Raw genomic sequence first — 15,239 nt, forward strand, 5'->3', positions numbered from 1 at the left:
TGGATACTGTTCCTCCAATAATTACCCTACTTCAGACCCTTTAACTGAAGATGCTAATTAAGGCGGAAAGAAAAGAGAAGACGACAACCAGCAGCAAGGTGGATGGACTCAGTTACAAAGCCAATGAGTGGCAGCAATTCCCACAGCCTCGAACAGCTGACTGGTGGTATTCTGGGAGGCCAATCCAACCGCCAATCAGCTGCTTGTGCTAAATCATGCTGGGATAAGGTGACCAGGCTGTTTGCTGCAAGGAGGCAATTGCTGGGAAGTGGAGGCAGTTCTCGCCCCCCCCCCCACACACTTGTTTTCCTCCCCAAAAGCTAGGTGTGTCTTATAGTCCTGAGCATCTAATAGTCCAAACAATATGGTACATTTTTAAAAAAAACTAAAGGTGACAACAGTTGGATTACCTTGATCTGGATCTGGAAGCTCAGAAGCTTTTATTTTAGCTGCAGGCTGGGCCATCGAAAATCACCCCGGAAAGCATTTAAATAAATATATTCTTCCTCGTTAATCCTGCTAAGGAAACTACTTGTCCAGAAGGTGACTAGAACTTGATCCCAACTCAAAACAGACTTCACCAGTTAATAAAATATTTGGGGGGGGGGGGAGGGAACCCACTAACATAATAAGCCAGATAAATGCATTCAGGACACCTTGAGTACACAAGGACATAACAAGAGACAAGACAGGATATTTGATTTGCTTAACCATGATTTAATTCCACAAAGCGAAAAGCAAGTAAATCGCACAATGGCATCACATGTTGGGCTAATGCAAAGACTGGGGTGGAAGAGATCCTAAGTCAAGAGCAGACCTGTGGCCATGGGGAAACATCAGACTGAGACAAAATTGAGCCCAATGAAGCTCATGGGGCGGAGGATTTCCTGCCAGTTCCCCCTCTGGCAAGCCCCCTTCTGCATCCTTGTCTATGGAGATTCTCAGTCATCCAGGCCATGCTTGTCCCAAAGGTGACTTTTTCAGACAGCAACTGGACTTTCCTTTTCCTTAAAGACGTTTTGCAATCTTGTCCAAGAAGCTTCTTCGGTTCTGAATGAATGTTGGAGGATGCAAGGGTTATATTCCTTGCAATCATCCAGTCGTTAGTGCTCTTTCTGAGTCTCGTTGAGGTTTTATCTGTGCCCTCTGAATCATGCAAATGGTTGTGGAACTTTCTCAGAATTCCTGAAAGGACTGTGTTGTAAATAGGAGATAGGTGATGTTGTAACACAGTCCTTTCAGCAGTTCCAAGAAGGTTCTACACCAGGGGTGTCAAACTTGCGGCGTGATGTGACCTATCATTATTTTTTTCCCCTTTCGCTAAACCAGGCATGGATATGGCCAGTGCATGATGCATCTGGTCCGTGTGCTGAGAGTTTGACAGCCCTTTTCTATACCCATTTGTATTATTTAGGTGACCTTTAGGGCACAGATAAACCTCCAAGCAGCCTCAACGAGTGTCAAAAAGACCACTAACGACCAGGTGTTTGCAAGAAATATAAACCCTCCCGTCCTCAACCATTCCTTCAGAACCGAAGAAGTTTCTTGGATGAGAAGCGAAACATCTTCAAAGAAAAACAATGTCTAGTTGACTTTAAGGGGGAAAAAAGCACTTTTGGGACCACCGCATCCTTGTTTTCTCTTTCCTTGTCTCCTTCTGGATGACAAGCCCAGCATCTTAACCTCTAAGCCAGGGGTCCCCAAACTTGGCATCTTTAAGACTTGTGGACTTCAACTCCCAGAATTCTCCAGCTAGCAAAGCTGGCTGAGGAATTCTGGGAGTTGAAGTACACAAGTCTTAAAATTGCCAAGTTTGGAGGTCTCTGCTCTAAGCCATCGCACCCCCCAAATAAATAAATACATTCAAAAGTTCACCCAACATGGGAATCCACCACTGGTATATTCTCCATTCAAAGATTGCTGCATTGTTTCACAGATACTATAACATTTTGCTGCCCATCCCGATAATCATTTAGTTGCGGTAAGACAACTTCTAGAAGAAAAGATGACAAATCTATCATCCACGGGACTACTACTCTTCTTCTCTTTAGAGCACCGTTTCCCCCATGACATAGATTTCATTCTTCTGAAACAAGACAAACTTTTTTGAACAGAGCAACTTCCTGGCTTGGAAACTCCAGTGCTCAAAAACAAGCTACGGCATTACAAACCAACCTATTTACAAGACTGAGCGTTGCGCCTACCGAGCAAGTATTAGACAAAACGGAAACACGTTGACATGCAGCCTCATGTCTCTTCAGGTCAATCTAAAATATCCTGGAGAGCTGAGGAAAGATCAGGGAATGCAAACGTGTAGCCACTCTCCAGAGTCCTCTTGGGAAGCACCCGCTGCCCATCGAGCAGCATGGTGCTTCGCTCAGAGCCAAAAACGGCTTTCACTACAAAACCCGGCAGAGGCAAGAAGGCGGGACGTTTAAGCACCGACCCCATCGCCCGGGCAAAGTCCTCGCTGGTGGTGTCCACGGCAGAAGGCGCCACACCATTTAAAATGCCTCTAAGGCCCTCTTTCTGCAGGGCGTGGGTCACAATTCCTGACAAGTCGACGACGTGGATCCAAGGGAAATGCTGGTGCCCAGAAGCAATGGGGCCTCCCAGTCCAAGGCGGAAAGGCCATATCATCTGGCTAATGGCACCACCATCTTTGCCCAGCACAGCACCTTAAAAGCAAACAAAGATATAATTACAGAGTTACAAAGTACATTTCATATAGGCTTCCCTTAGGCACTGCATAATGTTAGATGCATTATGCCGCTTTACCCCGTCTGAGTCTGAATCCAAGGAGGAAGACAGAACAACTGACAGGGAGCAGGAGAGTGGCTCCGTTGGCTGTGGAGGAAACCGTGGCAAAGTCAGGCTGGGCAGAACAGGAAGAGGCAGAACAAGGGAGGAGGAAAATCAAGACTCAATCCCCTCTTCATCCTAGGGCATGCAGGGAAGAACGGAGAAGAGAGCAACATGGATTGCGTGGCTTACGGGGGAGGAAAGGGCCCCGATTCCCTTCACAAGGCACACCTGGGGATGGAGTTTAAAGGAGAAGCAGATGGGAGGGATGGTTGTCAGGAACAATTGCTGAGTTATTCTAGTGTTAGCTGCTGTTATCTGAGTTCCTGGCATCCTCCCAACTGGTTTGATTTACTGCCATGTTACTTCACTTCTGGAACTCCTTATCTTGCCCTGCCGAATTTATTATTTTATTTTGCCTTGTTGGATAATTTAAAGTTTTCTGTTTACAACGTTTGGATTGGAATATCTGCAGCCAAAGGCTGTTGCAGGTTCGTGGGAGAGTTTTTCTCCAGACCGAAAGGTAACCGGGACATTGGGGGCAAAGTTGGAGCTAATAAAGGGACCCATACTTAATCCTCTGGCTGAGTTGCCTTTGTGCCACACCCTGGGTCATCACAAGATGGTTCTCTGAAGATGCCCCCAATGGAACAGGTCTGTACAGGTAGACCTCACCGTACAACAGTTCATTTAGTGACCATTCAAAGTTACAATGGCATTGAAAAAAGGTGACTTACAACCATTTTTCACACTTACAACCGTGGCAGCATCCCAGTGATCATGTAATTTGGATGCTTAGCAACTGGCTCTTATTGATGACAGTTGCAGTGTCCTGGGGGTCATGTATTCCCCTTTTGCAACCTTCTGACAAGCAAAGTCAGTGAGGAAGCCAGATTCATTTAACAACACTGTTACTAATTTAACACTTGCAGTGATTCACTTAAAAGTTTTGGCAAAAAAAAAAAGGCCATAAAATGGAGCAGAATTCACTTAATGAATGTCTCACTTAGCAGCATAAACCTTGGGCTCAATTGTGGCTGTAAGAACTACCTGTATAACACGCCAAGCTAGAAAACTGGAGTTCAGTGACACGGTGCACACCAAGCAAGGTACATTCTGGCTTAACCTATATAGGTGGTTCTCAATTTACAACCACAATTGGAGCCCAAAATTTCTATTGCTAAGTGAGACATTTGTTAAGTGAGTTTGGTCCCATTTAATGACCTTTCCTGCCACACTGGTTAAATGAACCACAGCAGTGGTTAAGTCAGTTACACAGGTTGTTAAGTAAATCTGGCTTCCCCATTGTCAGAAGGTCGCAAAAGGGGAATCCCATGAGCCTGGGACAATGGAACTGTCACAAATACAAGTCAGTTGCCAAACGTCTGAATCTTGATCGTGTGACCCTGGGCATGCTGCCATGGTCGTAAGCCTGAAAAATGGTCATTAGTCACTATTTTTCAGTGCTGTTGTAAACTTTGGTTCCCTAAACAAACTTGTAAGTCCAGGGCTAACTGTATGTGACTCCAACGCCACATATTATTCCAGTTATGTTTGTGATAAGAAAGAGGTATGCCTGATTCATCAGGGGAAACATAGTCAAGAACATTTGTGATCAAAAGCCACAATGAATGAGAACTGAATCAGAAGCTTCCTAGATTCCATGTAGAGTACAACAACATTCTCCCAACCTTTTGGGCACCAGAGACCGGTTCCATGGAGAAAGGTTTTTCCGGGGACAGGAGTGTGTGTGGTTTTTGTGTGCTGTCTGCATACCACGGATAGAGCTTCACTTGTTTGTGTGGCCCAGTTTCTGTGGCATGCCACGGACCAGGGGTTGGAGACAAAAAGTATCTTCAAAGCAGAAGTTTGGAATTTGTAGTCTACAAATAAATGTTGTCTTGTCTTACCAGATCTCACTACCACTTGGCGAGTGGCTTCACTAGGAATTTTAGCTGCTTCCTCCCAAGAGGATACCAAGCGAGAGAAGAAATCGAAGTCTCCACCTGGACTTTCTTCAGTGTATTTGGTGGTGTGGCTGGGCCGGTAAAATCCTGGAGGAGATATTAGATGGTGATTTATTACGGAACGGTACCCCATGCAACAGCTCTTGGGACAAACACCCATCTTTTAGATCTGAACTTTGGAATATATCTACCCAAAATGGTTGAGAAATACTTTTCCCAAGAAAGCTGTAGAAATTATTACTCAGTTCAAGAAAACAGGCTCTTCTTGAGGTTTGCAAAACGTGTCTTGGCTTAATCATTATTCAGTGAAATTTCATACCTATTCTTTTTTTAAATACAGGGTTGGAAACTTTTAACCCTCCAGGTGTTGGCGGTCTACAATCCATAACAGCTCCATATGGAGGGTCCTTAATGGAGTTCATGAATATCTGTAGGGCTATAAGAACCCCTAATTTATTTTATTTTTCTTTTAACAACCCTGCAATCCCTTGCTTTGGGTTGAGGTCAGGGCGACTGATTTGGAGCTGAGTTTACTGGCCCTTCCTGACACCTACATGGAGTTCACAGCAGATAATTACTCACTGTGGTTGGAGAAAGAAATATCTGACACTACCTAGGATCAAACTCATAACCTCCTGATTATGAGGAGAGAGATCCACCTCTAAACCACCATGCCGCTCCCAAGTACCCCTATTCACTTGGCTTTTAATTCCTTTGATGCACCTCACATAATGAAAGCTTGCTTAATCACAAACCATTGTTGATTGGTTCTGAACACCCTACAGGCCAAATCATGACTGTAATGGCTGAATTCACTGAGCCACCATCTACTTCAAGTCACTTTAGCAAAGTTTTGACTTTTTTCCCTCAATGGCACTCTTCACTCTCAGATGCCATTTTTGCAAGCTACACCAATTAATCTTAAACCTCAAGGGGAAAAATGCATCCATTTCAAGCAGACCCTAATGCAGTATTTTTCAACCATGTCAATTTCAAGGTATAGACTTTTAACTTCCAGGATTCCCCAGCCAGCCATGCTGGCTGAGGAATTCTGGGAGTTGAAGTCCACACATCTTAAATGTTGAAAAACTTGACAAACACTGCCTTAATATACTTAATATATAGTCAAATACACTGCTGCTTGTCAATATTCTTTCACAACAACCTTCATTCTGACTGGTCAGAATGTTGATGAATATGCGATAGAACCCAGCCATGAGACCAATGGTTTTAAGATTCTTAGTGTAGATACATAATTTTGTCGGTTGCTATATAAGTGAATCTGATGCTCAACAGTTGTCAATACGGGTAGTCCTCAACTTACAACAGTTCACTTAGTGGCCTGTTACAACAACACTGAAAAAAGTGAGTTTCGACCATTTTCCACACGTATGACCATCTCAGCATCCCCAGGGTCACATGATTTATATTCGGGTGCTTGACAACTGACTCATGTTTATGACGGTTGCAGTACCTCTGGGTCACATGATCCCCTTTTGCTACCTTTTTGACAAGCAAAGTCAATGGGGAAAGCCAGATCCACTTCACAACCAATTTAACTGCAATGATTTACTTAACAAATGTGGCAAGAAAGGTGGTAAAATGGAGCAAAAGTTCAGTTAACCGATTTCTCACTTAGCAACATATGCTTTGGGCTCAACTGTGGTCATAAGTTGAGGACTATCCGTACTTCACACAAATTAGTTTAAAAGTAGTTCCCATCAAGGCTGAGGGATTAATTCGGTTCCCAAAACCCTTTTCCTATTACAGGTAATCCTCAACTTATAACAGTTCATTTCATGACCGCTTGAAGTTACAAATGCACTGGAAAAAAGTGACTTATGAACGTTTTTCAGCTGTTGCGGCATCCCCATGGTCACAGGATCAAGATTCAAGATGCTCGGTAACTGACTCATGTTTATGACGGTTGCAGCGTCCCTGGGTCATGTGTTCAACTTTTGCGACTTCTTACAAGCAAGGTCAAGCCAGATTCACTTAACAATCACAGCGATTCACTTAACGACTGTGATGAGAAAGATGGTAAAGTGAGGCAAAACTCGCTCACCAACTGTCCCCCTCAGCAACAGAAATTTTGGGCTCAATTGTGGTCGTAAGTTGAGGACTACCTGTGTTTACACTCACTACTTAAAGGTAAAGGTTCCCCTTGCACATACATGCCAGTCATTTTTGGCTCTAGGGGGCAGTGCTCATCGCAAAAATCCAGTGCTGTCCAAAGACGTCTCCGTGGTGATATGGCCGACATGACTAAATGCCTTTGAAGGTGCACGGAACGCTGTTACCTTCCCACCAAAGGGGTCCCTATTTTTGTACTTGCATTTTTACATGCTTTCGAACTGCTAGGTTGTGGCAGAAGCTGGGACAAGTAACGGGCGCTCACTCTATTATGCGGTGCTAAGAATTCGAACCAGTGAACTGCTGACCTTTCTGATAGACAAGCTCAGCGTCTTAGCTATTGAGCCACCGCGTCCCTTTATACACTCACTACTTACTTACAATCAAAGAGATAGCAAAGTTACATTAGAGCATTGTGGTTAATACCTATGCCGGTGACAAGGACCCAGGCCTGAGGTGGGTGTTCAGCATCTCTGATGGCTTTCGCCAAGGATTTTGTGGTCTCTACTCGACTGGAAATGACCTCCTGACGGAAGGCATCATTCCACCTGCAGAAGCCCCCACACACAAAGACATCAGTCTTTCAAAGATAAGTTTTGTCCTTTCAATAACATTTCCTATTTTTAAAGTCTGCCGATCATTCCACACAGAAAAAAAAAACATGTTTCTAGCAAAACCCATCTGAATGCCTCTAAGAACTTCTTCTAGAAATCAAGAGCTAGATCTCTCTGCATAGAATTTCAGGAAGAAAGAATTGTTTACCTTGTAGGTAAATAACAATCCATCAAGCTGGAGAGATACCTTGACTAATGACACAGAACTTTAGTCCTATTATGAATCCTCTAACAGGTCATAAGGGTTAAGAAAGAGATGACGTTCAGCTTGTGAGCCCAATCATCCTGGCAACATGCAGGATCCGTTTTTATTTATTTTTTCCTTTCAACTACATTAAATATTGGAAAGAAATCATGAAAAGGGGACTTTGGGGCCTGGGTGTATTTCTGTAGGCAAGGAAGCGGAACAGATCAAGACCGAGTCTGGTGGTGTGGGAAAAGTTGGCAATCAAAAAACAAATTTGAAAATGACTGTATTAGGTTAGGATCCGCAGATTAAAATAAAAATCTTCTCCCAAATGTGTCTAAGTGCAAGGGTCTCCAAACATGGCAACTTTAAGACCTGTGGACTTCAACTCCCAGAATTCCTCAGTCAGCATGGTTGTTTGAGAAATGCTGGGAGTTGAAGTCCAGGATTCTTAAAGATTCCAAATTTGGAGACCCCTGTTCTTGTGCATCCCTAAGGGAGAAGTAGCTGGGCAACAGCTTAGAATATTGTTGACTGCTCCATTTTACCAACTTCCCTTTTCTCCTGGTCTTGAGGCCCGAACAGATGATAGGCAGTCCACCTTTTGCATCCAAATGCAAATACAACAAGAGAGGAAAGCAGAAATGAGCAGACACAATGCATGACAAAGAATATATAGATGTCCCATAAAACCACAACTGGTAATGGAATTGGAAGGAATTCTAGAAGCCAGGCTCCACATATTTTCCTGACTATCTTTTTAAGTTCTTCTCCATGATCCAATCATCCATACTGAATCAATGTCTTCAAGAAATCTTCAATACACAAACCTGCCTATGCCCTACCATGTACATCCTGAAGTCTCAAGGCCCACACAGCAACTGAAACCTTGACTGTAGCCATGCAGTCTTTCCTCATGTGGTCACTCAATTTTAACAATTAACTTGAAAGAAGGGGACATTATTAAAAATATGAAAGGAAATCAGGGTAAATGTTTTGAACTTTTTAATTAAATCAAATCAAATATAGTTCTTCTCTGAGCTCAGGAATTCCCACCTCCCGATGATCTCATTCGGAATGGAGAGTTCTGGAAAACTGTGGTGGCTCCAGTTCTAGACAAACAGAATATAGAATATACATAAAAATATATAGGATAGGGATATAGTGATAAGAAGGAATGGAACAGAACAGAATTATTCTGGAGGCAATACGCCTTGATGGAATGGCATGGAAAGAACAAAATAGAATGGAATAGATTAGAACAGAACAGAAAAGTACAGAACATAATTATTCTGGAGGCAAGACTTATTTTGTTGGCACCTGTCAATTCTGCTTAACATCCCTACTTCTAAGAACAACTGAGGAAACAGTCGGTGAATTTCAGGAAACCATATTCATGTCCTGCAACTGACCTTGTCCAAAATTATTGAGACTTACCTCTGAAGAGGATTGAGGACATTTACTCCAGCCAGGTTGACCACTCCTTCACAGGATGGGAGGCCTACACGGGAGAGTTCATCCTAGAAATCAAAACAGAAACTCAGGGTTTGTCATGTTTTTTTTTCTCTTCAAACACATTTTACAATGTCACCATAATTAACAGAAGAAAAAGCTGCTGCATATGCAGCAGTATTAGCAACGCAAGAAAACATCAAGCCAATTATTGTGTTGCTTTTAAGGGAATGAAGTAAAAAGAAAAAACCTAGAAAAATATTATAAACAGAACAACTTTCCAAATATGACAAAAGTCTTCCATCTTTACTCCTTTGCAAAAAAAAAAAAAAACCTCTAAACTTACCATATTTTTTGCACTGTAAGACGCTCCGGAATTTAAGTTGCACCTAGCTTTTGGGAAGGAAAACAAGAAAAAAAATCTGCCTCTGCCTCCCAGCATCCATCAGTATTCATCTGGCTAGCATCCTTGCAGCAAACAGCAAACAGCCTGGTCAGCTTCAGCACATTATCACAACCTGATTGAGCACAAGCAGCTAATTGGCAGTTGGATCTGCCTCCCAGAATACCGCCAACCAGCTGTTTCAGGTGGTGGGGATCACTGTGCCCATCACCGCCTCTGTGTGTTCCGTTTTCAGCCTCCGGATGCCTGTTTTCGGCCCATTTCAGGCAGCAGGGATCCCTGCCATCACCTATCACCGCTGCTGATTGCCATCAATCAATGCCACTGCCTATCATGGCGATAGGCGAGGGCAGTCCATGCCGCTTGGAATGGGCCAAAACGGGGCGTTTGGAGGCCAAAAATGGACTGCAGGGAGGCCAAAAATGGGGAAGGGTGGGGGCTGGTGGGTGGGCGGGGCTCCAGCAACATTCACTCTATAAGACGCACAGACATTTCCACCTACTTTTTGGGGTGGGGTGGGGGTGGGAGTGCGTCTTATAGTCGGAAAAATACAGTAATTTAAATCTGACAAACAAATGCATTTTGAGATAAACCAGACAGAAAACACAATTACATGAGCTAATTATACTTTATTATCAGGCTACACTAATAGAATCTTGCAAATGAGTGGGGTGGTAGCCTAGTGATGAAGGTGTTTGCCTTCCACTCAGAAGGTTGAGAGTTCAAGCCCAGGCAGTGAAAAAAATATCTGCTATGAACAAATGCTTAGCTTCATCCAGTCACCCGACTCTACCCCTGAATTAAGAGATTACAAAGTCATAAAAAGGGAGTTTATTAATAGAACCTTGCAAGTCTGAAAATACAAATCTCTAGCTGATACTTTTAACCATTTGATCCATTAAGATGGGTCCTTCCTAAGTACTGTAGCTTCTGCCTTTCTTATCCAATCCTTTTCTAGGCAATATATCTTCCAATCCCTCAATGTCCTCACATACTATTACACATATCAACAAACATTTGCAACCAATGAGACGTAATTTCTTTTTCTAGGGTTGTATATGTTAGCCAGCTCTTCATGGTTGACAAGACTACAGTTTTCTAGCTTATCCCAATTACACAGAACAAATCCAGAAAGAAGCTAGACAGAAAACGTTACCTGAGATGTCCAAAACATAGTTTTTATTGTTATATTAAGTTGATTTTCAGGTGACAGCGATAATCTCATATTATTTTTAAAAACTCTCAACTGGTTGACAAATGTTAATTGATAAAGGCAATCAGTAGTCTATTTTACATGTGATCTACATAACCACCTTGATTTCTGTCTTTCCTTACTTTTCCCCTGCACCTCAATTTAAATTCTACACCAATGTAGTCACTCCACTGCATCGAGTGAAGTGAGCTGCACTATAAAAGCTTAAACCTTTTAATATTTATTACATTGAAAAGCTATTCTTAAGTGTCCTTCTGATTTCCATCTTCCATAGACTAAATCAATTCTGGTCCTACAATATTTTAGAGGTTATAACTATTAATTACAAGTAGTCCTCAACGTATGACCACAAATTGAGAGCAATATTTCTGTCTCTAAGTAAAGCAGCTGTTAAGTGACTTTGTTTGACCCCATTTTATGACCTTCCTTGCCACAGTTGTTAAGGGAACCACTGCAGCTGTTAAGATAGTAACACAGTTGTTCAGTAAATCTGGCTTCCCCATTGGCTTTGCTTGTCAGAAGGTTGCAAAAGGGGATCACATATCTCCGGGACCCAGCAACAGGTCATAAATATGAGTCAGTTGTCAACATCTAATTTTGATCGCATGATCACTGGGATGTCTAACGGTCCTAAGTGTGAAAAATGGTCATAAGTCACTTTTTACAGTGCTGTTGTAACTTTAAACTATCACTAAACAAACTGTTGTACGTCAAGACTATCTGTATACATTTCAATTACAAATGGCTCATGCATTCCCTACCATTATCTTTGCTGTCCCCATCGACAGCAAATGAGCATCCAAACGAACCGTTCTGCTTTGTCACCGCATTTTAGTGTTCAGTGGGAGAACCTTTTGTCAGCAAGCAAAGAAATGGCAGGTCTCTAGTCCTCCTGACAGACTACCCAAGAATATGCCTTGGTACATTTTTTTCCATTTTGCCAATGGTCTGTTGATTCTATACACTTTGTCGATTTCTGCCTCCATATCATCTTCATCCCATTCAAAAAAGTTCATTAAAGCTTGAAGAATCTTTTCTCTGGGGTCTTCTCGGGAACTGCTCTAAATCTCAAATGTATTTTGTCTCCATTCCAGAAATGCCAGATTGTCTAAGTTAGGTATGTCAAACTTGACGTATCACATCATCATGGCTGCATCATGTGATGTGACTTTTTCCCCCTTCGCTAAACTGGGCATGGATGTGCCCAGCACATGACGCATCTGGCCTGCGGGTCGGGAGTTTGACAGGCCTGGTTTAAGTCCTTCTCCATGTCTTTGTTCATTATTTCTGTTTTGCTTTCTAAAATTTTCACTTTGGCCTTAATTCATCTATCTGCCCTATAGATTCTTCAGGTTTTTCTGTAACTTTGTCCCCCATCTCTTCATCTACACCAGTGCTAGCAAACCTTTTTAGCACCGAGTGTTGAGACAGGAGCATATGCATGCACGCCGGAAACCGGAATAGCAGCTCCCCGACACATGCGCGTGAGAGCGCTGGAAACCAGCTTAGCTTAGCTTCCTGGCGCATGTATGCGTGCCAGCCACCTGGTCTTCCAATTTCTAATGCACATGTGTGCGTAAAGACCAGCTGGCCACCACGTGCATGCACACCGGGGAGCTGCTTTTTCAGTTTCTGGTGCTCCCGCATACGCAAAGATCAGCTAGCCAGCGCACATACGCACGCCGGAACCCAGAAGAGAAATGGGCAACAGGTAGCATGCCTGGAGAGATGGCTCTGCATGCCATTTCCGGCATGTGTGGCATAGGTTTGCCATCACAGATCTATACAAACTTTTCTTCCATTGTCACTTAAGAAGAAATTAACTGAGACTGTCTAATCTGGAATGGATTTAAACATATTCTTCTAAGTTGTAGCTTGTTTGAAGCCCCTGTTCCTTACCCAGGTTAACCGGTTCTTTCCAGGCTGACGAGAAATAAGGGTGACTTCATGGCCTTGGCTCCTTAGCACTCGGCTTAAGTTTCGGCCAATAAATCCAGTCCCGCCACCTAAATTACATTCATAAGGCGATGATGGAATAATGAATGAGATAGTTAAAACAACCACAATCCTGTTGAGAAATTATTTATTTGTTAAACTCATATCCTACTTTTTCTTGAGGAGCTAGTTTTTGGCTTACTTGGGAACTCTTTCAATTTACTTTCACAACTCCCTCCTAGAAGATTAGTTGTCTGGAAAAAGGTGCACCATTCAAGTTTCTTTGGCTAATATTGAAAATTTCAATCTAACCTTCCAAGCTCCCCTTCCTCAAATCAATGTGACCACAGTAAATTTATTTATTTAGGTGTTTTTTTTTTATAAATAACTCATGTTCCTTCCTCCTCCAATTTTCTCCACAGTAACAACCCCTTTGAGGTGGATTGGATTGAGAGTGAGGGACTGGCCCAAAGTCACCCAACTGGCTTCCACACTTAAAGTGGGACTGGAACTCACAATCTCCTGGTTTCTAGCCAGATGCCTCTCACCACTAGACCAAATACGCTTAAGTTTAGTTTAACTTTAGTTCATTAAAGCTTCTGATGCTCATCTTTAGAGTTCTCAAAGAGATTGTCTCTTTCCTAAAATCTGAATGTTCCATTTAATAAACACAAATAGCTTCCTTTCCTCATGGCAAGTGACTCTCTTCCTTAAGAACCCATCAAAGCAAACCAAAAGTTGGGAGGATATTGTTTGGGTGATCCACAAGAAAAGGAAATGAAATGTTCAATTTGGGGAAAAGGTTTCTTATTGATTCAATTTCTACAGCCAACTGTCTCAGTCAATGACTCTGGGCAGCTTACAATTAAAAAAAATGTTACAATTAAAACATTTAATTGTAATATATATTTTAATTTAAAAAAAATAAAAATGATTTTAAAATAAAGCAATAAAAAAATAATAGAAACATCCAAATAAATATACATAGCATCTAAGATATTTGGCCAACTAGAAATGCAGCCAGGAAAGGGGGCCCTTAATACATTCAATAGCTTAGGCTCAGGAACATAACCAGGATTTTAGGGACTTATGAAAAGACTAACAGGGCTGGGACCATTCTAATCTCCATGGGGGCGGAATATTCCATAGAGCAGAGACCATTGCAAAAAAAAAAAGGGCGGGGCATATTTTAGTCCCCACCAACTCTTTGGTCGATATAAATCTATATAGGTTTTTTTCCCCTGAAAGAAGCTTTTCCTAAGATTTTCCCAAAGGTGCTTTCAAAAAGAAAACCAGACTTTGACTTTTCTTGAAGATGTTTCACTTCTCATCCAGGAAGCTTCTTCAGATATAACTGGTGAGGAATGGAAAAGATTTATACAATTCCTTTTCATTGGCCAGAGTTAGTTAGAACTGAAAAAGTGTCTCAGATAAGAAGTGTAACATCTTGAAAAAAAATCAAGTAAGTTCAGTTGCCTTTTGGAAAAAAAAACTCCTAAGATTAAAACGACTGTGTGATTGAGACCAACTATCAGTAACATTTGAAGTCACAGAGCTAGTCATGGGTTTCTTTATCACACCTGCACATGCCTCAGCCAGTATGATTCTGTTTAATGGACTGGCCAGTTGGAGAGAGGTAGGGAGTTTCCTGCCTGAGAGACAAAAGCAGAAAATGAGAATTTTTAACAGCTTTGAATTATCAAGAGTAAGGAAGGGAAAAGTAAGGCAATGCATTACTGAGGAGCCAATTTGGCGTTGTTGGTTTTAAGGCATCAGGTTAAAAACCAGGACATCAGAAATCTGCTTTAGGCACAAAGCCAGCTGAGTGACCTTGGACTAATCACTTTCTCACAGCTCTAGGAAGAAGCAAAAGGGGGGATTTGAGGTGACTACCCCCCCTCTTAAAAAAAAAACCTGCCAAGAAAGCTGCAGAAATTCACCCAGGTGGTTGCCAGCAGTCAACACTGATTGGAAGGCACAAAATTAAAAGAAAAGAGCATTATTGATGGGAGTACTCCTGTCTTTCTTCTGCAAAAGAAAAAAAATAAGGAAGAACCCTCTTTTCTCTTTCTTGAAGGCAGCATCCCTAGTAAGGTAACAGGTTGAGAAAGAGAGAGGGAGAGAGGGGAGAGCACCTATCCCAAACTGAACGAAGGTCGACCTGAACTTCCCCAAGTCCTCATCCAATGACCTGAGCACAGTGAAGGAGACAGTAAATCCTTCAGCTCCTCGGATGGGACCCTTTCCCGGTTCCTCAAAGAGGAATCTCACGTTCACCCTTTGCACGCATCCCGCGTGTTGACCGCAGTTCAAGGTGGCGCTAATCCAGCCAAGAACTGCAAATTGCAATTGCCAAAAGGGGGGGGGGGGGGATAAGAAAAAAAATTAGAGCAGCCCCGCAGCAAAGAAAACAGCCCCTCCTCCCATTGCAAAGGGGCGACTGTCGGCTCTGAAAGCGAAAGCGACCACCACTCACCGATTAAGACTCTCATGGTTTTACACGAATCTGGGCGCATGCGCAGGAAGTCTCCGA

The 15,239-nt window shown here is 42.5% G+C and overlaps 1 protein-coding gene across 1 annotated transcript; it reads right to left on the reverse strand.

The window, feature by feature from the left end:
* Nucleotides 1-696: 696 nt before the first annotated feature.
* On the reverse strand, nucleotides 697-15,237 carry SDR39U1 (short chain dehydrogenase/reductase family 39U member 1). Its single transcript, XM_026688361.2, has 6 exons — nucleotides 15,183-15,237; nucleotides 12,671-12,777; nucleotides 9,141-9,223; nucleotides 7,329-7,450; nucleotides 4,713-4,856; nucleotides 697-2,678 (listed from the first exon to the last, which is right to left on the reverse strand). The coding sequence occupies exons 1-6, from the start codon at nucleotides 15,220-15,222 to the stop codon at nucleotides 2,263-2,265; spliced, it is 912 nt and encodes a 303-aa protein (XP_026544146.1). The 5' UTR covers nucleotides 15,223-15,237; the 3' UTR covers nucleotides 697-2,262.
* Between the last annotated feature and the right edge of the window lie 2 nt (nucleotides 15,238-15,239).

The sequence above is a fragment of the Notechis scutatus genome, chromosome Z (assembly GCF_049901735.1).
Source record: "Notechis scutatus isolate UNSWTSFEM ecotype Mainland chromosome Z, rNotScu1.2, whole genome shotgun sequence".
Lineage (NCBI taxonomy): Eukaryota > Metazoa > Chordata > Lepidosauria > Squamata > Elapidae > Notechis > Notechis scutatus.

Coding starts and splice junctions, on each gene's coding strand:
- SDR39U1 (XM_026688361.2), bottom strand. CDS start 15,222: ATGCGCCCAGATTCGTGTAAAACCATGAGAGTCTTAATCG. Junction 12,778..15,182: donor AACCATGAGAGTCTTAATCG/GTGAGTGGTGGT, acceptor AATGTAATTTAG/GTGGCGGGACTGGATTTATT. Junction 2,679..4,712: donor CCAAGTGGTAGTGAGATCTG/GTAAGACAAGAC, acceptor TTTGCTTTTAAG/GTGCTGTGCTGGGCAAAGAT.